Source organism: Barbatula barbatula (genome assembly GCF_947034865.1).
Source record: "Barbatula barbatula genome assembly, chromosome: 16".
NCBI classification, from domain to species: Eukaryota; Metazoa; Chordata; class Actinopteri; order Cypriniformes; family Nemacheilidae; genus Barbatula; species Barbatula barbatula.
The window spans coordinates 19,114,902-19,135,016 of record NC_136779.1 but is presented as its reverse complement, the minus strand read 5'-3'; the positions used below and the strand labels follow the sequence as shown (position 1 = coordinate 19,135,016).

General features: G+C 44.8%; 4 protein-coding genes and 1 long non-coding RNA gene across 5 annotated transcripts; 3 read left to right on the top strand and 2 right to left on the bottom strand.

The window, feature by feature from the left end:
* Window positions 1-216: 216 nt before the first annotated feature.
* LOC306906152 (serine/threonine-protein kinase pim-3-like) lies at window positions 217-1,760 on the bottom strand (the record flags this gene model as incomplete). Its single annotated transcript, XM_079477293.1, has 6 exons — window positions 217-341; window positions 435-810; window positions 954-1,004; window positions 1,218-1,312; window positions 1,524-1,670; window positions 1,739-1,760. 6 exons carry the CDS (start codon window positions 1,758-1,760, stop codon window positions 217-219), a joined length of 816 nt encoding a protein of 271 aa, XP_079333419.1.
* Window positions 1,761-1,875: 115 nt separating this feature from the next.
* LOC306906151 (serine/threonine-protein kinase pim-2-like) lies at window positions 1,876-3,494 on the bottom strand (the record flags this gene model as incomplete). The annotated part of the gene is made up of 4 exons (XM_079477292.1): window positions 1,876-2,503; window positions 2,626-2,676; window positions 2,899-3,026; window positions 3,260-3,494. 4 exons carry the CDS (start codon window positions 3,492-3,494, stop codon window positions 1,889-1,891), a joined length of 1,029 nt encoding a protein of 342 aa, XP_079333418.1. The 3' UTR covers window positions 1,876-1,888.
* A 2,017-nt stretch (window positions 3,495-5,511) lies between these two features.
* On the top strand, window positions 5,512-7,285 carry LOC306906140. Its single transcript, XR_013787811.1, has 3 exons — window positions 5,512-6,781; window positions 6,969-7,060; window positions 7,179-7,285. It is a non-coding gene; the product is annotated as an uncharacterized lncRNA (long non-coding RNA).
* Window positions 7,286-7,883: 598 nt separating this feature from the next.
* Window positions 7,884-9,229, top strand: LOC306906150 (sodium channel protein type 4 subunit alpha A-like; the record flags this gene model as incomplete). The annotated part of the gene is made up of 3 exons (XM_079477291.1): window positions 7,884-7,935; window positions 8,019-8,222; window positions 9,005-9,229. The coding sequence occupies exons 1-3, from the start codon at window positions 7,900-7,902 to the stop codon at window positions 9,227-9,229; spliced, it is 465 nt and encodes a 154-aa protein (XP_079333417.1). The 5' UTR covers window positions 7,884-7,899.
* A 356-nt stretch (window positions 9,230-9,585) lies between these two features.
* On the top strand, window positions 9,586-18,184 carry LOC306906086 (sodium channel protein type 4 subunit alpha A-like). Its single transcript, XM_079477190.1, has 2 exons — window positions 9,586-9,683; window positions 16,115-18,184. Exons 1-2 carry the CDS (start codon window positions 9,590-9,592, stop codon window positions 16,381-16,383), a joined length of 363 nt encoding a protein of 120 aa, XP_079333316.1. The 5' UTR covers window positions 9,586-9,589; the 3' UTR covers window positions 16,384-18,184.
* Window positions 18,185-20,115: the final 1,931 nt, after the last annotated feature.

Here is a 20,115-nt window from a genome sequence, read left to right as displayed (position 1 = left end):
ACACAGGAGAGAGAGGAAGGAACACACAGGAGACAGTGGAAGGAACACAGAGGAGAGAGTGGAAGGAACACACAGGAGAGAGAGGAAGGAACACACAGGAGAGAGTGGAAGGAACACACAGGAGAGAGAGGAAGGAACACACAGGAGAGAGAGGAAGGAACACACCAAGGACACGCCTACTTTACACCAGATCTTTTTGTTGATGCTGTCAAGATCTCAAGAGCAGGGGAATTCCCCACAGACCATGATGAACAACACCAGACCGAGAGAGTAGACGGTCGCTGGCTTCCCATGATACTCTCCCGTCTCGAAGAATTCAGGGCAGCGATATTCCAATGTGCCTGAAGGAAACAAGATTTTATGTTGTTTGAATGCTGTCATCTTAGAATTCATGTAAAGACCTGTTTCTAATGGAAATGTGTGAAGTGACATACCCATAAATCTATCGTAGGCCGAGTCTTTCAGTAGATCGCCACACCCAAAATCAATCAGTTTGACCTCAAATGTGTCCGTGTTAATGAGGAGGTTCTCCAGCTTGATGTCTCTGTGAAAAACCCCTCGTTTGCAGGACATGTAGGCAGCTCTGGTTGCCTGGTACATGATAACATTAGCTAAATCCTCCTCGAGAACACCTTTGTCTTCGAGAAACATTGTCAAATCCTGGCAGGGAGAGAAGCTCTTAAGGACCATGACATAACGGTCCTCATGGTCCTGCCAGTCCAGAAGCTGAATGATCTCTGGAACTCTGTCTCCCTCACTGATGAGGATATGAAGAGCCAGCTCCTGCACCAGAGGTTCAGGATGACCCGGCTGGTAGAAAGACAAATATTTCTATGATTAGATAGAGGTGCTTTTCCAAACAATTGTTTACCTCAGTAGTCAGACAAAGTCAACAGACGTAAATAGAAAACAATGAAGATGTTTTCAATCGAATAACAGTGCGGCCTACTTACAATGCTGATATATTTATCTTCCCCAGTCTTGTACACAAATTTCACTTCCACCTGAAAAACAAAAATCATTAAAGGCATGGAGAATTCCTATCGTGCAAAGCTTTCGTACGGAGCAAATGTGTAGTAAATGTAAAACATGTTTGATTAGTCTGTCAGTTGAAACATTCATTATAGTGAATGTAGCACACAGACAAAAAAATGTTGGTAAAGGACAGAGTGAAATGTCTAAAGGTTAAGCACTAGACAGAAGAAACACATTCAAACCTTCAAGCCATCGCACACGCGGGTGCCTTCATAGACGGTTCCAAAACCGCCTTTACTCAGCACCTCGCCGATCTCGTACTGGCAGGAGTTGATTTCTGTTCAAAGATAAATGTAGTCGACATTAGCACTACTGTCTTAATGGATGATGTGTAAAACCTCGTCAAAAACTATTTGTACAAAATTTGTCATTTATTTGATCTTAAAATAACTGCAAGACGAAGTAAACTTCTTTATCACGACATAAAGGACAATGTCCAGAAGATAGAGACATTAAAGACGGTTGCACAGCTGTGCAGGTAAACTCACCCACAATTCTGATGGCCTGCTGCTTCTCATCCAGTCTGTTGTGATCTGAACCTACCAACGTAAACCACTTGTGTTTAAGGACATTTTCCAATCGTATGCGTTTCTTTCGATTCGCCTGCAGACACGCCTGAATCAAACTGCAGCATTCTGTGTGGATAGAAACAAGAGTCTGTTATAACCTTAAACTGTGAATACATCTGAATGTCACTTTACACCAGCTTTAACTGAATGTGCCATTCAAAGTGTTTAACAATAAAAATGGACATGTGTTTTATATCATTTAGAATTAGAAATGGCCTGATGAAGATCTCACCTTTAGACACGCCGTCTTTACACCAGATCTTTTTGTTGATGCTGTCAAGATCTCAAGAGCAGGGGAATTCCCCACAGACCATGATGAACAACACCAGACCGAGAGAGTAGACGGTCGCTGGCTTCCCATGATACTCTCCCGTTTCCTCAAATTCAGGGCAGAGATATTCCAATGTGCCTGAAGGATACAAGATTTTATGTTGTTTGAATGCTGTCATCTTAGAATTTATGTAAAGACCTGTTTCTAATGGAAATGTGTGAAGTGACATACCCCTAAAGGTATCGTAGGCCGAGTCTTTCAGTAGATCGCCACACCCAAAATCAATCAGTTTGACCTCAAACGTGTCCGTGTTAATGAGGAGGTTCTCCAGCTTGATGTCTCTGTGAAAAACCCCTCGTTTGCAGGACATGTAGGCAGCTCTGGTTGCCTGGTACATGATAACATTAGCTAAATCCTCCTTGAGAACACCTTCGTCTTCGAGAAACATTGTCAAATCCTGGCAGGGAGAGAAGCTCTCAAGGACCATGACATAACGGTCCTCATGGTCCTGCCAGTCCAGAAGCTGAATGATCTCTGGAACTCTGTCTCCCTCACTGATGAGGATATGAAGAGCCAGCTCCTGCACCAGAGGTTCAGGATGACCCGGCTGGTAGAAAGACAAATATTTCTATGATTAGATAGAGGTGCTTTTCCAAACAATTATTTACCTCAGTAGTCAGACAAAGTCAACAGACGTAAATAGAAAACAATGAAGATGTTTTCAATCGAAGAACAGTGGGGCCTACTTACACTGCTGATATATATTTTTTTCGCAGTCTTGTCCACAAATTTAACTTCCACCTGAAAAACAAAAATCATTAAAGCCATGGAGAATTCCTATCGTGCAAAGCTTTCGTACGGAGCAAAGAATTACAGCAAGACTCAGCACACTTTAGCCAGATAGAAAAGGACAATGTCCAGAAGACAGAGACATTAAAACAGTGGCACAGTTGTGCAGATATTGTATGAAAAGCTTGCATATGTGTGTGTATGTTATGTTGAGAACTCACCCTCAATTCTCACACTCTCATGGTGCTCAGGCATAAACCCGACCGGAGCCTGGCCATCACTTGAGCCAGACCCAGGGGGGACTGGAGGCTCTGTGACGGCTGGAGTCTGGTGGACCTCAGCATCAGTAGAAACACGCTCTACTGTTACCCGAAGAGGGGTATAATATCAAGCACAACATTGTTTAAATCAAATAATATTAATTCAATACTGAACATTAACATTAATGGTCCGATCTAATGATTAAACTTGTACCGCACAGCAGAGCTCTACTGAGCAAGTTTCAATAAATGTAAAATAATTCACTGACATTAACTGTCAAAACGACTTTACATATTGTCAAAGCGTGTCATGAGATGTTATCATTATTACTTACACTCGTTATTCGGATCCCTTTCGTCGGCTCTTCGACCTTTTCTCCTTCTCCAAAACCTTTTCTTTTTCTTTCCTTCATCTCGTTGACCATTAGCATCTCCATGTGTAGCAGCTACGGATGGAGGAGAATGATCGCCGTCGATGCCGGTTGATCGCGAAGGTGGATTTCGCTCGTAAACATCGCCATTGCCTTCTTCGTTTCCAGCTTTAAAGCACTTGCAAAACTTTTGCCCCATTTTAGCTTTCGGTCAAACGCACTAGTATACTTCCGTCAGCGAATGAGTTGAAAACTGAGCAAGTTTATAAAATCTTTCGATCAGATAAGAATGTGAAAGCGACTCGATGAAAGACTCGATGAAAGACTCGATGAAAGCGTCTGACTCGATGAACTCGATGAAAGCGTCTGACTTGATGAACTCGATGAAAGCGTCTGTCTCGATGAACTTGATGAAAGCGTCTGTCTCGATGAAAGCGTCTGACTCGATGAAAGCGTCTGACTCGTTGAACTCGATGAAAGCGACTGACTCGATGAAAGCGTCTGACTCGATGAAAGCGTCTGACTCGTTGAACTCGATGAAAGCGACTGACTCGATGAAAGCGTCTGGCTTGTTGACAGCGTCTGACTTGTTGACAGCGTCTGACTCGATGACGTCACTGAGCCAAACGCTCAACTGAAAAATGCAAAGCCGCGGTGCTCGCTGTTTGGCGATTTGAAATCTAAATTTTACATTCATTTGACTTGAGAATGTAGTCATTCGTGTCATTCGTCTGTTTTGGTTACAGGCTGTTGATACTTGTGTATAACGAGAGACTGCGTGTGTATGTGTCCTAGCGCTGGATGTACACGCTTCATGCTCAAGCACTCTGAAATAGAGAATACGGTTTAACCAGTTCTCTTCACTCGCAGAGCAAGCTTTCGTCTCGATGCACTTTGGGTAAAAGGACGCATTTTTTATGCTTTTGAGATGGTGCTGGTCAGCTCCGAGCAGGGTCGCATCACACTGTGCATCCCCATAATTAATCGCAGTCTTTGTGATTCGAAAATCGTGTTTCACCACATCGGGATTTAATCGCAACTACAATTCATCGTTCAGCCCTATAAAAAAAGTCACATGACCATTTGAGCTATGTTTTGGCAAAACATTTGGAAAGATAGGATGTAAGAAATTCACATTGAGTAATATCTTATATGATGGCCCAAATGCAGGAAAACGAGTGAATGCAGGATGCAGCTCTATAAGGAACAGTGAGGTAAAAAATATAATGAAATATAGACATTTCTCTTCACTCTTTCATCACAGTAGGTTGTACTATGCAGTAAAGTTTGTTTGCAACCTGCCATATAACGTACACAAAAGAAGTACGGCAAGAATGACTTCAAAATACACTTAAATCGCATTTAATGGAAACGCAGTCATTCCGTCAAACAATATTGTTTTAATCGACATTTAGAAAACATCGCTTAAATCTGGTGCAAATCCGTAATGGAAACCTGGCTAATATTCCACGAGAGCGTTTTGAAAGCATATGGAGCACTCTGTCCCGCGATGCTTTTATGCTGTTTGGTACCGAATGAAGTCAAACACACAAACTTTAGTTTGGAGACAGAGGAAGTGCACAAGCTCTCTGCTCGCTCTTTCCTGCACTTATCACAAGCGCGTCGTTTAACACTCTCAAATCACATTCAATGTTACGCTCGCAGTCCAGAGCCCTGTATGTGGTGCTTGTTTGTTTTGACATCAATTTTGTGCTGAATAATGCATCCCTTTGCATGATGTGTCTCAGTTAATACTCATTGACATCATTGAAATGGCATACTGTACACAGTTTTTAAAGGGAAATAAAATGTACAATTTTGGTTATTTTCAGTATTTACTCAACCTCATGTCATTCCAAATCTATGTGACTTCTGCAGGACACTAAAAAGCACGTTGGTGACCAAACAACATTTGCCCTCATTTGAGTCCCATTCATTGTATGGACACACTAAGCCACTGAGACCAATTGTATTCTTTTCTGTTTCACAGAGTCTTACAGTATACAGTTTTCCATGACGTGGGGATGAATAACTGATGACAATTTTATTCATTCAAAAACACCACAGTTGTGAAGTTAACATCTTGAATATACCCCTGTGTGTATATTTACTGATTTCATTGTTGTTATTGAAAAACATCTGTCTAAACATGCTTTTAATACTAGGTAGACACATCTATCTATATTGGACATCTTTTTCCTTCGATAGTAGGAAAAAATACAATGGCAGTCGAAAGTGCTCCAGAACTATTTGCTGTCCTACATGCTTCACAACGTCTTGATAAAATGATCAAGTTTGGGAGTTAATGGGGGAAAAATCAGTTTGGTTATAAGCATTCTTCCAAATTCTCTGTGTTCATCAGAACAAAGACATTTATACACATTTGGAACAACTTAAAGGTGAGTAAAAGATGACAGAATTTAAACTTTTGGGTGAAGTATCCGTAAAGGACGTGTGGGTGAATAAACAATGACTGATAAATGCATATGCATAGGTAATAATCATTTATTTTCAGTGCATGTATAGTAAGACTACCTATGTAAGTTGATAAGCTGGTCTATACTTTGTTTTAATTCTTCGTTGTATGTCTATTTATATTGGGTAAGGGGTGATGATGGGCCGGCATTCTGTCTCATCCTGTGGTGTCAACGTGACATGAGAGATCTTGATGCCTGCTTAATATGTCCCCCATTTTGACAGAAAGCTCTTAATAAGAATACACTGGTTTAGCATCATCCACAGTCTCACCAGTTTTCCCATCGATGTGAGAAACTCATTAACATTAGTGGTGGGCAATGTGATAACAATTCTGTTTCATCGTATTTATAGTAACAAGAAAACAATATATGTACAATGATATACTGTACATTTAACGGTGCTTGTGCACACGTTCACATATTTACAGAGCATACATATTTATTTACATATTTACGAACAGCAACATCTTTAAAATGACAGGGTTGAGCAATAGTTTATTTTCAAAATAATACATATACAAAACACACATGTATCTTAAAATAATCAAAACATATCTTGATGGGCTTGTATATTTATTGGAAAACATTTTGATCTATTATGTTTGTGAGTCCAAACATTATGTATACAGGTTTATAACAATCATTTTGTATTGACGCACATCATTTAAATAAATCTTGCCTACGGAATATTCTGTATAGGGTTGAAATGAAATATTAACATGTTTCCGTGCACATATTTAGATTTAGTTTATGATTCTTTAAATCTGCCGTGTTATATGTCCTGGAAATCGCAAACTACAACCTATTCATTTGTTCATTTCAAACTATGGTGATGTTTATTTTGTTCCACAGTAATATGTGGATATCCCTATGGTTGTAGATATGTCTTTACTGGTATATACACCTTTGAAGCAACAGTCAAAGTTTTGTCCCGAGGCTTTTGCATCGGACCTTTTACATTCCTGCGTGACCCGTGGAACTGGCTGGATTTCATGGTCATCAGCATGGCGTGAGTATTCCTCACATGTTGACAGAAATATACGCTGTTAAATGACGACCCTTCAATAATAAGATATACGCTTCTGCGGCGGTGACGTTCTGCTGTTGATTTTTGCTGGGAATCTCTGGCTTAAGTGCTTTATGTAAATGTAAACGTAAATGAATATTTATTGTGTGGTTTTGTGATTTGTGTCTAGGTACATCACAGAGTTTGTAGATCTTGGCAATTTGTCAGCACTGAGGACGTTCCGTGTGCTCCGAGCTCTCAAAACCATCATCGTTATTCCTGGTGGGTTAAAAGTGTTTTTTAATTGTGTTTTATACGATACGTTTTCCATCATCAGTCTTCATAAGTGTCCAAATATATTTAACTGCTCTTTTACGTACATAGATATGTGTGTTCTCAGGTTTGAAAACCATTGTCGGGGCTCTGATCCAGTCGGTCAAGAAGATGGTGAATGTGATGATTCTGACCGTCTTTGCGCTGGCTGTTTTCGCTCTCGTCGGCCTGCAGCTGTTCATGGGAAATCTGCGTCATAAGTGCATTCGCTGGCCCATCCCAAACGGCACCGACATCTTTGATGACTACAATTTTACTCTGATCAATGACACCACACTGAACGGCACTGACACTTTCGATTTCAATGCCTACATAGTCAGGTCAAGGTTATTTAACATTTATCATCTTTACTCAACAACGTCTTTCATAGTTAACACTGGTTGCGTGACGGTCATCAGAGTAAATCAAACAGCATTATGCTGAATTTCATTTTAAAGATGTTTTGTTGAGGTGTTTTACTGTTTGCATTGGAATTTAAGTTTCGTAACGTCACAAATTTAACACTGTATATTTATTGTCTATTTTGTAGAAAACCAATACTTTCTCGATGGAAGTTTAGCAGCTTTATTGTGCGGTAACAGCTCTGATACTGGGTAAGTTTGTGAGAGACCTTCACTTCAAACAGCGTAAATGAAAGAGAAGATAAAGGCAAATGGTGTACGGTGATCTGTTGTTGTAATAGGAAGTGTCCAGAAAAATACACATGTATGAAGGCCGGCCGGAACCCAAACTATGGTTACACCAGTTAGGACAACTTCGGCTGGGCCTTTCTTGCCCTCTTCAGACTCATGACTCAAGATTACTGGGAGAACCTCTTCCAGCTGGTGCGCTGAATTTGTCATTGCACGTTTTTCATTTGATATGCAGTGTACGTGAATTCAATTCACCCAGTTTTGATCTCGCCTAGACCCTTCGGGCTGCTGGGAAGACCTACATGATCTTCTTTGTGGTGGTCATCTTCTTCTTGGGCTCGTTCTACCTCATCAATCTGATCTTGGCCGTGGTTGCCATGGCGTACGATGAGCAGAATGAGACCACCTTGACCGAGGCCCGTGAAAAAGAAGAGGAGTTTCAGAGATTGCTAGAGCAGCTCAGGAACCAAGAGCAAGAGGTCAGGTGACTACTGGACGATTTCTTGTCATTTCATGTTGACTGCATAAAGGGGCGGTCACACTGCACGTTTGCGTTCTCACTTCCATTTCTAAGCACACGTATGCACGAGACACCAGAATCACAAGAGCATGCAAAGTACTTTCTCGCATTCTCCTCTCAATTGACCTATCGGTAAGCCCCGTCCCCCCTTAGTTACTATTGCTAACTCGGACAAGCGACCGGAGTTTCTAATGTCTTTCAATGTCATTTGTCAGAGTAAAAACCTTGTCCGACACTCGAGGAGAATTCTAGTGGGACTTAAATATGACATGGAGCCATATTAAAACTATTTTTGGAAGTGAGGGTTTACACATCACAATGTGGAAGAAGCCATGAACCCACGATCTAGGGTCAACTGTTCATGTACCTTTAATATGGAGGCACATCGTTTTATCATTTTCGCAGCATAAAACTTTATTAAAGCGATGAGAGCTTCAGATCTTACAATGGTTCTCTATGGCGCTGAAACCTAAAGTTGTCCGAGTTCCGGTCCCCGTGCAACTCATATTCAACTGACATTGTCTCCTCTGCGCTCAAGGGGAGGGGCTTACCGTTAGATCAATTGTTAGGGCATTACATTAGAGGCGTAAATGCCACGGGTTTGGGTTTACACTTGAAATGCACTATGGATAGATGCATAAATGTAGTGTGACCGCACCATAAACACACATTAAAAAGGCAAGAAATTGTATATTTGTGCATGTCACGTTGATATAGGTATATCTCTGTCACAAATTACAGACAGGCAGTAAAGCGTCTTTGGCCAGCCAGACAACACAAAGTCAAGGGTCGAACAGAACATGTTCCTTACACAGTCTCGGAGGTGATGATGTCATCAAGGACTGTAATGGCCGAATAGTGCCTCGGATCATTATCAACAGCGTTCACTCTGACAGAGAGGTGATACTGGCACACAATCTGACAACACCGAGCATCACTGATACAATTGGGTCCAAAGGCCTGTGACTAAAAATGCTTGTATTTGACATTCTGTTCCCGGTTAATACGAGTCATATTAACAACAAAACAATTTGAGTAAATGAATGAATTGGTGTAAATGTTGAAATTTCTTGCTTCATTACATTTTCAAAGTTAGCATTAAAACTATAGTTGATCAAATACTCAGACCATCCAAGATACAGGAGACATTGTTTCTTCCATACAAAAGTGAAGAAGACGATTTAATAGAAGCTTAGAATCTCAGAGCCCACATAACTCAAGATTTTTAACTTACATACTTTAGCTAATGATACAAAGCTAATATTTGTTCTCTTGCTGGTCTGTTTCATTATTCTCCAGTTCGTAGCTGAAGAGGACCACAAGTCTATGAGCTCCAAACACAGCATGCAGTATCTGGACGAGCCCAAACTCTCCAAGAGAGCAGGCAGTGCCGTCAGTGTGCTCACTGCCACCATGGATGGTACTGTCTCTAAAGAAACCTGAGGGTTCAATATCATTTTATCTGCTGCAACACTTTCTTTCTCTGTAGCACTTTATGTGCTTTACTGTAAATTTACACACACATGCAAAATGACACAAAGTGAAAATAAAATGGTATTTTGGGGTTATGGAAACAAGAGTTACCACGGTGATTACACAACACTTAAGATGGATATGAATATCATACCTACATGTTAATCCTTCCCGGCTAACACACAAATTACCAGTTATTTGTTTTTTAGGAACTTTACTTTAATTTCACACGTTGCATTGCATGCTTGTAGTTCCCTTTCTGTCGGTCTCTCGACGTTGTGTCGAACCGACTGATGGGGTTCGCCCCTGAGAACCTATCATCTTCTGACTATTTTGAAAAGGCCAATGAAATTGGCGAATGAAATTTGCATGCCGGGCTCCGCCCCCGGATATCCGGGTATAAAAGGGGAGCCGGCGTGCTCATTCATTCACCTTTTGTTCTTCGGAGCCTTCGCATCTGATGACATTCTTCGAATTAGCGAAATTCTACGACGCGGTGCAGCGGAGATTCCCCTGGGCGTCCTGGCAGTTCCAGAGGTATTTTTCTAAAAGAGCAATTTCCTCAGCGTGGCATTGCCCGCTGATCTCTTTGGTTCAGACGTTGCGTCACTGCGGGCGGATGGCTATTCAGACGTTGCGTCACGGTGGCTGTGTTCTGTAAGATCCAGCCAACACCTCGTTTGCTTCCCGTTCTGTGACCGCAGCGGCTATGGCCCTGCCGTCAGCGGCGGCGAGCAGCGAGGGTGATGTGGGGATTATCGTGAGCGTTAATCCATCAGCCGGCCGGCTCGCGGACCGCTCGCGCCCCGTCTCGCTTGTTTAGCAGTTCCCCAAGGATGGTCCTAAGCCATCTTATTGCTCAGCCATGCGTTCGGACATGAGCCGTGGAGATGAGGTGTCTCTTGCAACATCGGAGCGCGACCTGCTGACATCAGACTCTGGCGATTCCCTGAAGCTCCCTCGGGAGGTCGAGCACAGGTGAGAGCAGACGTCAAGATGTCAGCCATGCTCGCTCGGACCGCCGTGAGTGTCGGATTGCGGTGCGCCGCAGCCCTGGCGCTCGCAGCTGGGTACTTCGCACATTGGGCCCGGGTGCGACTCCAAGCCGTGCCCGGCTCAAGTGCCAAGTTTTACCGAGCTGCATAAGGAGTTCAGTAAGACCTGGAGCCCCCCCTTCGGCGCGCTTCCGTCTAGCTGACTCTATCGCCCTCTCTTCCCTAGGGGCGGAGAGGCAGCTAGGGACTATGTCAATGCACCCTGGGTGGAGCATGCAGTCGCGGGTATCCGCAGACGGCGGCCACCTGGGGAGCTTGACCTAGACTCACCGTCCAGGGCATGTAAGGTCTCGACATCTCTGGTGTTGAGGCTGGCAGTGCCGTGGGCCAAGCTGCCACCACTCTTACGCCATGGCCATCCTGCAGGCCAGGGCGCTAAAGAGAGCCCCACGGGTAAGACCGACCCAAGTAGTGCCGCCGCCGACTGGCCCTCCGGGGACCACGGTGGCAGCGCAGGCTGGGTCGGACGATGTCCACATCAGTGGCCCGGAAAGACGCGTCTTACTCAATCTTGCACAGGTGGGCGATGTTGAGAAAGGCCACTTTCCCGACTCCCCTCTCGCAAGGTCGGCTGATTGGTGGCGCTGTCAAGGACTGCTCCAGCAGCCTTTTGACAGTGTAGAAACAGACCGGCCTGCTGTGACCCGGCCGCCTTTCGACCGTCGAGGTCTCGCACGTGGTCTGCCCCAGCAGCCCCGGCCTTCTCCAGCGTCGACTCCGGTTCTGGTGCCCCCGCAGGTGGCCCCCCGGAGGAAGACGTCGAGAGAAGGACCACCTAGAGAGATTGAACCATCGGGCCAGACCCAGCATTGGTAGCTGGATGGTCGGACTGGGGCGGTCCCTGCCGCATCCCAACACCTTCTGGGCCCCTTTGGGGGCCTAGTGCCCGCCTTCTCACAAGGAGAGGTCTCTCTCTGGGTCCCACTTGCAGCCGCTCTCACCCTCTGAAAGATGGTGTTCGGCAACTCGACGTTGCGTCGTGGCGGCACGCAATGGCGAGTATAAAGCAGCCCTCAGCTCTCTCGCTTCGACGGTGCGTCGAGCTGCGCCATCGCCTGGCCGGACTTCGGTCATCCTCTTACCTCAGCAGAGGCAGGGATGTTCCCGTGCTCCAGGCCAGGGCTGCCACCCCTCTGGCGAAGGCGATCGAACCGTCCCCTCGGCCGAGATGTCCAGTGGCTTCTACAGCCGCAATTCATCATCCCCAAAACCAGGGGTCGCTGCATACCTTGAGCAGCACCTTGCAAGGGTGCCGTTCAGGAGGCGCAGAAGCGCGTCCTGGTGTCTGTCAGACGCCAGGAGTGGTTCATGACAACTGACCGCATTCTCTCATGTCCAGTCCCATCGGCACTGTCGAGGGGCTGGCATGTCAGTAACGGGTCAGCAGGGAAAAAGAGCAGCTCTCCCTGGCGCAGAGCTCCCCTTTTCCTGGTAGAGAACTCAACACTGTCTCCATGATGGCGTGCTCGCTCTCGAGCACGCACAGTCAGTGCTGAGCTGCTTGAACTTTCAGGCAGCAGCCAGCGGTCCCCTGAAATCAGTTTCAGAGGCTCCTGGGCATGGTGTCCTCGGGGGTGGCCTGTCCCCCTCGGGTTGACGCACATGGGACCGCGACAGCACTGACTACAGAGATGAGTTCCCTGGAGAGTGTGGCGCACTGGCAGTAGGCGTATCGTCATTTCGCCTGCTGCCGTCGCATCCTAACCCCGGGCAGGTCTTGAGGCCGGTCGTGGTAACGACAGACGCCTCCCTACGGGGTGCGGTGTGTAACGGGCGCGCAGTGTCGGGTCGCTGGACGGGCCCCCGCCTGCGTTGGCATATCACTGCCCTCAAGTTGCTAGCTGTCCTGCTTGCACTGATGAGGCTCCGGCCTCTCGTGCAGAGCCAGCATACTGGCCCGGACAGCACGACTGGCGTAGCGTACTAAACCTCAGGGTGGCATTCGCTCGCTGCAGTCATCGCAACTCGCCCAAACGCCTCCTCCCGTGGAGACAGCCGGTTGCAAAGCCCCTGCATTTCACACGCCCACCGGGTGTCCTGAACCAGACAGCCAAGCGCTCTCTCGTCATTTAAAACCTCGTGGGAAGTGACGACTCCACCCCTGCGGGCCGGCTTGGGTGTGGTTTGGGCGGGCACAGGTGGACCTGTTGCCTCCCTGAACACCACCCAGTACCGCTGGGCACTCCCTGGACGAGGCCCCCCCCTCGACACGGAGGCCCTAGCGCGCAGCTGGCCGCGGGACAAGCGGAAGTACGCTTCCCCCCAGTGAGCTTCATTGCGCAGGTCCTGTGCAAGGTCTGGGAAGGGAGTATCAAGTGCTGCTAGTTGCGCGTACGGGCCCAACTACACTTGGTCCTCGGAGCTAATACTCCTGACGGCAACTCCCCCTGGCGAAGGGCCTACTCGCAGGGGATGGGCACGTTGTGGCATACGAGCCGGATCTTTGGGTCTGGCTCCTGGATGGGACGAGGAGTTCCTGGATGATCTACCCCCCACAGTGGCAAGGGCCATGCCCACAAGGCTGGATGCCTTTAAGTGGCGCCCCTTCTCGTCCTGGTGCTCTTCTCGAGGAGAAGACCCGCGGAATTGCCTGGGAAGTGCCCATTTGAGTGACGGTACACTCCGCTCGGGGTGTGGCCTCCTCGTGGGCATCGGCTCAGTGCGCCTCTCTGGCAGACATCTGTAGAGTTGCGGGTTGGGCTACGCTATACCTCGCAGAGGCTTGCAACCTCCGTGGGGAGTCGGCAGCTCGAGTCTTGCCAACAGGTGAGACCAGCAGTCGTAGGGCATACGCCTGCGCATAGCGCCATTCCCCTTCTTAGGTGGATCAGTGCGCTATGGGCTGCCTCCCTTCTTTCCCCAAGGGTGAAGAATAGGCAGTCCATCCATCCATCAATAAGCACTCAGGGCGGCGGGCTCGGCGGAGCAGCCCTGCCGCCTATGGCCAGTTATCAAGCTGAGTTATTACATATAGCTCTAACCGGACCTAGTGCCCCACACGTAGTAACCCCCCACTAGGGTGGTTCCGTCTGAGATGTCGTCATGAGATGGTTCCCCGTGTGGCAACCCATGACCTCCCCCAGGTGGACATCCACCTTGCGGCATTCCGCACATACCTCCCATGAGTTCTCCCCTATTTGGTGAGACCATGTTGGTGTCTCCACTGTATTCCCCCCTATGGTGGGAAGTGGTCTCCGTAGCGCACGTCCACATTGAGGGAACAGCGCTTACCCAGTAGCCCTACGGTACCGGACGGCTTCTCGTTTAGAGAACAAGGCCTCCGTCTGTGGTGGCCGAGGGCAGGGGCTACTCATCTTTGCCAAAAGCTCTGGGAGCCCCTGCCTGCCCACTGGAAGGTGTGGCTCACCCAGGCCGGTCAACGTCGCTTCGCTAGAGATTGTGACGTGGCTTAGTGCTGTGGCGTTTTCAATAGGAACCCCATCTGTCGGTTCGACACAACGTCGAGAGACCGACAGAAAGGGAACGTCTCGGTTACGTATGTAACCTCTGTTCCCTGATGGAGGGAACGAGACGTTGTGTCCCTCATGCCACAACATTAGCCGTCCGCTGCAGCAATCGTGAGATGCTCTCAGGCTCCTCAGCACAAAAGGTGAATGAATGAGCACGCCGGCTCCCCTTTTATACCCGGATATCCGGGGGCGGAACCCGGCATGCAAATTTCATTCGGCAATGTCATTGGCCTTTTCAAAATAGTCAGAAGATGATAGGTTCTCAGGGGCGAACCCCATCTGTCGGTTCGACACAACGTCTCGTTCCCTCCATCAGGGAACAGAGGTTACATACGTAACCGAGACGTTTCTTAAGCACTTCAGTGAAGACATTTGCTTGAGTTTAGGACTGTATAACTTCTGACAGGACAGGATAGTTCGTTTTTCTGAGGTGAAAGACTTTTTATTTCGTGACCAGTTAAGCAAATAACGATTGAATAGTGACACTGACATTCAGCCTGACATCATCTCACCTTCACGTAGATATCGGTTCGGGACAGTGAGCGCTCACTCGCTCAGGCATCTGCCAACAGATTTCGCGCACATCTTTCAAAATAAAAGTCTCATATCAGAAAAACCAATAAGCCAACCAATGTTGGTGTTGTTTCTTAGATTTTACACTTTGCGAGCCAAAACAATGGTCTTGCGACCCACCAGTTGAGAGTCGCTGATTTAGACTGTGTCTTTCATTGGTCCAAATGCTCTAGAACAGGGCTTGTCAACTGGCTAATAACGTTTGACATCTTTTAAAGCCATTTGATCGGTCTGTTCAAGAAACTTGATGTTATTTGCAACGTTATTATCGGCAATCCACAGTCCAAACTGCATCTAGTGCCCTAAAGTAACTGCAGGAAGAGTACTACACCACGTGAACTATGTTGTTTTTATTACTGCATTCATTATGTATGAACAGCTATATTTATGAAAAATAGCTGTTCATCTCCCTCCAGAACTGGCTCTTCAAATGATCTGCCCTTCTTAGTGCGTGGGGCACATGAATGCGATTGAAATTTACCCAAAGTTGCGACAATAGCGCTCAGAGTCTTGCACAGATCCATTGATTTGCTTTATAAAACACCAGTTTAGCGTCAATTAATTTGACTTTCATTAACTTAACCAAATACCTTCATTAATATGACCATTACATGACCTATCAGTAACAGCAACAAAAACAGTATAAAAGGAACAAAATGCAATAAATAACAGAAATACAAAATAACAGAAGAAATGATTTGGTTAAAAACTGACCTATTCATACTTTGGAATCAGGCCCTCAAAGAAAAGTAGTTGAAGACCCCTGCTCTGGAATGTTCTCTTAACTGTGTTGGCTTCAGGATCTAGATAAATGTTAAAGTCCCCGTTAACCGGAAGTTGCGAGCGTTTTTACTTCCAGCAGACTGACAGTTAACGGATGCTCTGCCCAAGCCGTCAAACATACAGTACATCATTTAAGATGGGTAGTCCTTACAATAATAATAATAATATTTTTACTAAAGATTATGCGGGCCACACAAATTTTTAAGAGAATGACCCACATTGACAACCTATTTACAATAGACGTTGTTCATAAAAAATAGGCATCGTCACCCTGCTTGTGGCAATGAGGGGATGTCTGGCAACCTGTCTACTGTATGTTGGCAGTAGTTTCCCTCCTTTTCGAAGTTAATAAGCCCGGTTACTTTACTATTCTAGCTACAGTGTATATGGTTTAAATTTTATTGTGTTCATATTACATTTTTCCTTTTCCACCATTTCAGAATTACAGGTCTACAGGTTCACTTTTCTCTGTTTCTGCGTCTCTTTGTCCTACCCAGAGTTGGAGGAGGCTCAGAGGCCTTGTCCACCCGGCTGGTATAAGTTTGCGGACATTTTCCTTAAATGGGACTGCTGCGCTCCCTGGATCATCTTTAAGAAGTGGGTCCATTTTGTAGTGATGGACCCATTTGTCGATCTAGGTATCACCATCTGCATTGTGCTCAACACACTTTTCATGGCCATGAAGCACTACCCCATGAGTCCGGATTTCGAACATGTTCTTTCAGTGGGCAACTTGGTTAGTGTTACACCGATACGTCTGGACTGAAGTTATCCTGTTGAAAAGACCACCATCATCTGTTGTGTTGTGGATGCTGGTCATCAGTGTGAAATGCTAGTGTTCTAAACTAGAAATGGCTTCTATCCTTGTCAAGCAGCTTCTTTAGAAAGACCACGCTGGTTGACTGGCTTTTCTGTGGCTGAACTACAGGGTTCTGATGGACAAACATCAAACCAGCACTAACCAGCATGACAAAGCATGGAGCCTGAGATGCATTCTGCTGAGTAATCAACAATTCATGACTTTGAACTTATTGATTTTTCCTGACCATTTTAGATGCATACGCCAGTTTCCATCATGCAGTCCCTTACAAAAAGAAGTGTATTCAAGTTTGTATTCAAGACACAAAATCTATGATTATGGTGCTTTTAAACCAAAAATACGAAAGTGTAGTTCTAGTCTACTTTTAATACTTCTTAGAAATATACTTTATATACTGACAGAGTAAGTCTATGGACCCTATCGTAGACCGGGCACAATGCAGCGCAAGTGTTTTTGCTAGTCCCAGCCCAACGCAGTTCTCATTTTCCCGTCCTTCCCCGCGTTGTTTAAATAGCTAATTAATTGGCGCCGATTTGTGGTAAAAAAAAAGAGGTGTGCTCAGACGCATCGTTGCCGCGTTGCTATTTTGAGGAACTGAAAATAGACTGCGCCATGTAGACCAACTCAAACCTGCTCTAAAGTCATTGGCACAAAATGTTTTTGGTTATTTAAAGAGCGCATTAGTAATATGCACCTCTAGGTGGGTGCACAGCAATCGTACATCAGCACACAAACATGCAAAGTATAAAAAATAAATAGACTACAATGTAAAGGATTATAATTGTGTAAATAAAGAAAAAAATCTGGTTCCTTTAACCTCGCACACACGCAAACTAGCAAAGGTGGATTCGGCCACACGCCCTGAGTGCACCTGCGTTTATGTGGTGTTTTCAATGTGCTTTAAGACCTGCCTTGTAAAAAGTTGTAAAAAGTAAAAAATCATTTTAAACCACTGCTGATTATTTTCTTCATAAAACTGCAGTGCGGTTTGAAACTGCCCCAGTTAATGATGTCATAAACCTGTGCCCATCACATCAACCCATTTGACCCCTGTGGATCAGAAGTTTAAAGCATAAACATGCAAAGATGGTGCATAGATTCGGGCTGAATCGATCGCTGCACTGCTGTGTCAGCTCTCAGTTTCACTTTCAGTTTTCGCAGTGTCTAAATTGCCCAGTGCGATTAAGTGGAGGCGGGGCTAATTTGCATATGCATGTCTCTGCGTATACGTAAGGAAGCTGAGGTGTATAGTTACATTCAAGCTATTCTAAAGGGGGGGTTTCCGATTTCCGAATTACGCTTGTTTAGAGAAAGTCGGGCTGAACCTCAGCAGTAAGGTGCACAGGATGGACAGTAGTCAAGCCGAGCGCTGATGAAAGTGAAAGATGGGGGCAGGGGCGTATTTGTTTTGGTGATTTGAGCATCAACAACCGCTATGAGAAATTCAATTCAATTTTATTTATATAGCGCCTTTCACAATTTGCATTGTTCCAAAGCAGCTTTACAGGGGAAAAACGAAAAACCCAAGAAAGGGTAAAACACGCTACATGGTGTTTTATATAATAAATCAAATTATTCTAGTAAATAATATCTAATGTCAGCATCTCCTGGTGGTTTATTTAGCATATTTTGCATTAAGTGAATGCTTGGCTGAAAAGATGCGTCTTTAATCTAGATTTAAATTGGGCGAGTGTGTCTGATCCTGGAATAATATCAGGAAGGTTATTCCAGAGTTTAGGTGCTACGTATGAGAAAGCTCGACCCCCTTTGGTGGATTTAGTTATTCTGAGTGTTATCAAAAGTCCTGAGTTTTGAGATCTTAGAGAGCGTGATGGGTTGTAGTGTGATAGAAGCTCTGTTAGGTAGGTAGGGGCTAAACCCTTTAAGGCTTTATAAGTGATTAAAAGAACTTTAAAGTCAATACGATACTTAATGTGTAGCCAGTGAAGGGTTGATAACATTGGGGTTATGTGATGGTTTTTTCTGAACTAACTGTAGTTTGTTTATTGATGATGCAGGACAAACACTAAGTAGCGCATTACAGTAGTCAAGTCTTGAGGTCATAAATGCATGAATAAGTTTCTCCGCGTCAGCAACACACAGAATATTTCGTAACTTGGCAACATTTCTTAGGTGGAAAAAGGCTGTTTTTGTGACATTTGAGATGTGATTTCGAAATGACAGGTTGCTGTCTAATAAAACGCCTTGATCTTTTACTTTATTTGTTGGAGTAACAGTACATCCTTCAACTTGCAGTTTATAATCAGAAATATTCGGTTTGCATGTCTTTGGTCCGATAAGTAATATTTCTGTTTTATTAGAATTTAAAAGAAGGAAATTACAGGTCATCCAATGTTTTATATCTTCAATGCACTCTGCCAATGTGGATAGCTGGGAGGAATCATCTGGTCTTGATGAGATATATAGCTGAGTATCATCTGCATAGCAATGGAAGCTAATTCCATGTTTTTTAATAATGTTTCAGAGGGGCAGCATGTATATGGAGAACAGCACGGGTCCCAGAACCGATCCCTGAGGTAATCCTTAATTTACTTGCGTTAGATTGGATGATTCCCCATTTAAATGGACAAATTGTCTGTCTGACGAGTAAGATCTAAACCATTGTAGTGCCTGTCCCTCAATACCGGTATAATTGTGTAAGCGATCTAGAAGTAAGTATTATGGTCTACGGTATCGAACGCAGCACTAAGGTCAAGCAGGACCAGGAGTGAGATGTGACCTTTATCTGATGCTATAAGCAGGTCGTTTGTAATTTTAACGAGCGCAGTTTCAGTGCTATGATGCGATATAAAGCCTGACTGAAATTTTTCGTGTATGTCTTTATTTTGTAAGAAAGAGCACAACTGAGTGCACACTACTTTTTCTAGTATTTTAGACAGGCATGGGAGATTTGAAATCGGTCTATAGTTTCCTACTTCATTTAGATCTAAGTTTGGTTTCTTGATTAGAGGCTTAATGACGGCCATCTTAAAGGGTCCTGGGACATTGGCCTAGATTAATTGATGAGTTGATAATGTTGTAAATGGGCTCAATTGCAACAGGTAGTAACTCTTTTAATAATTTAGTTGGTATGGGGTCTAGTAAGCAAGTTGTAGGTTTAGAAGTTGCGATAAGTTGAATTAAATCTTCCTGTTTTATAGGTGAAAAACACTGGAGCCTTTGTTTTGGAGCGATGGTTGGTGCTAATTCATAGGACAGATTTGGAGGTTGAGTTTTTACAATTTTGTTTTCGATTTTCTAATAATGGAATAGCCAGGTCAGGTGGTGTCTGTTTATTTGTTAATTTAGCGACTGTGCTAAATAGAAACCTTGGATTGTTTTTGTTGGTTTCTATGAGGTTACGAAGGTGCTCAGCCTTTGCTGCTTTTAGTGCCTTTTTATAACAATTTGCACTTATTTTCCACACAATTTTAAAGACTTCTAATTGCGATTTTATCCATTTGCGCTCTAGTTTTCGAGTTTCTCTTTTAAGGGCGCGAGTGGTGCTATTGTAACATGGTGCAATATTTTTCTCATTAATCTTTTTTGACTTCGTAGGTGCAACAGCTTCTTGTCATGATTCTGCCTGCTCTTGTCTTGATTTTCTGGTCTAGGGGCAGAATCATGACAGACCCACGTGTTTTATGTGGAGAGAAACATATTATTGTCAATCAGGAC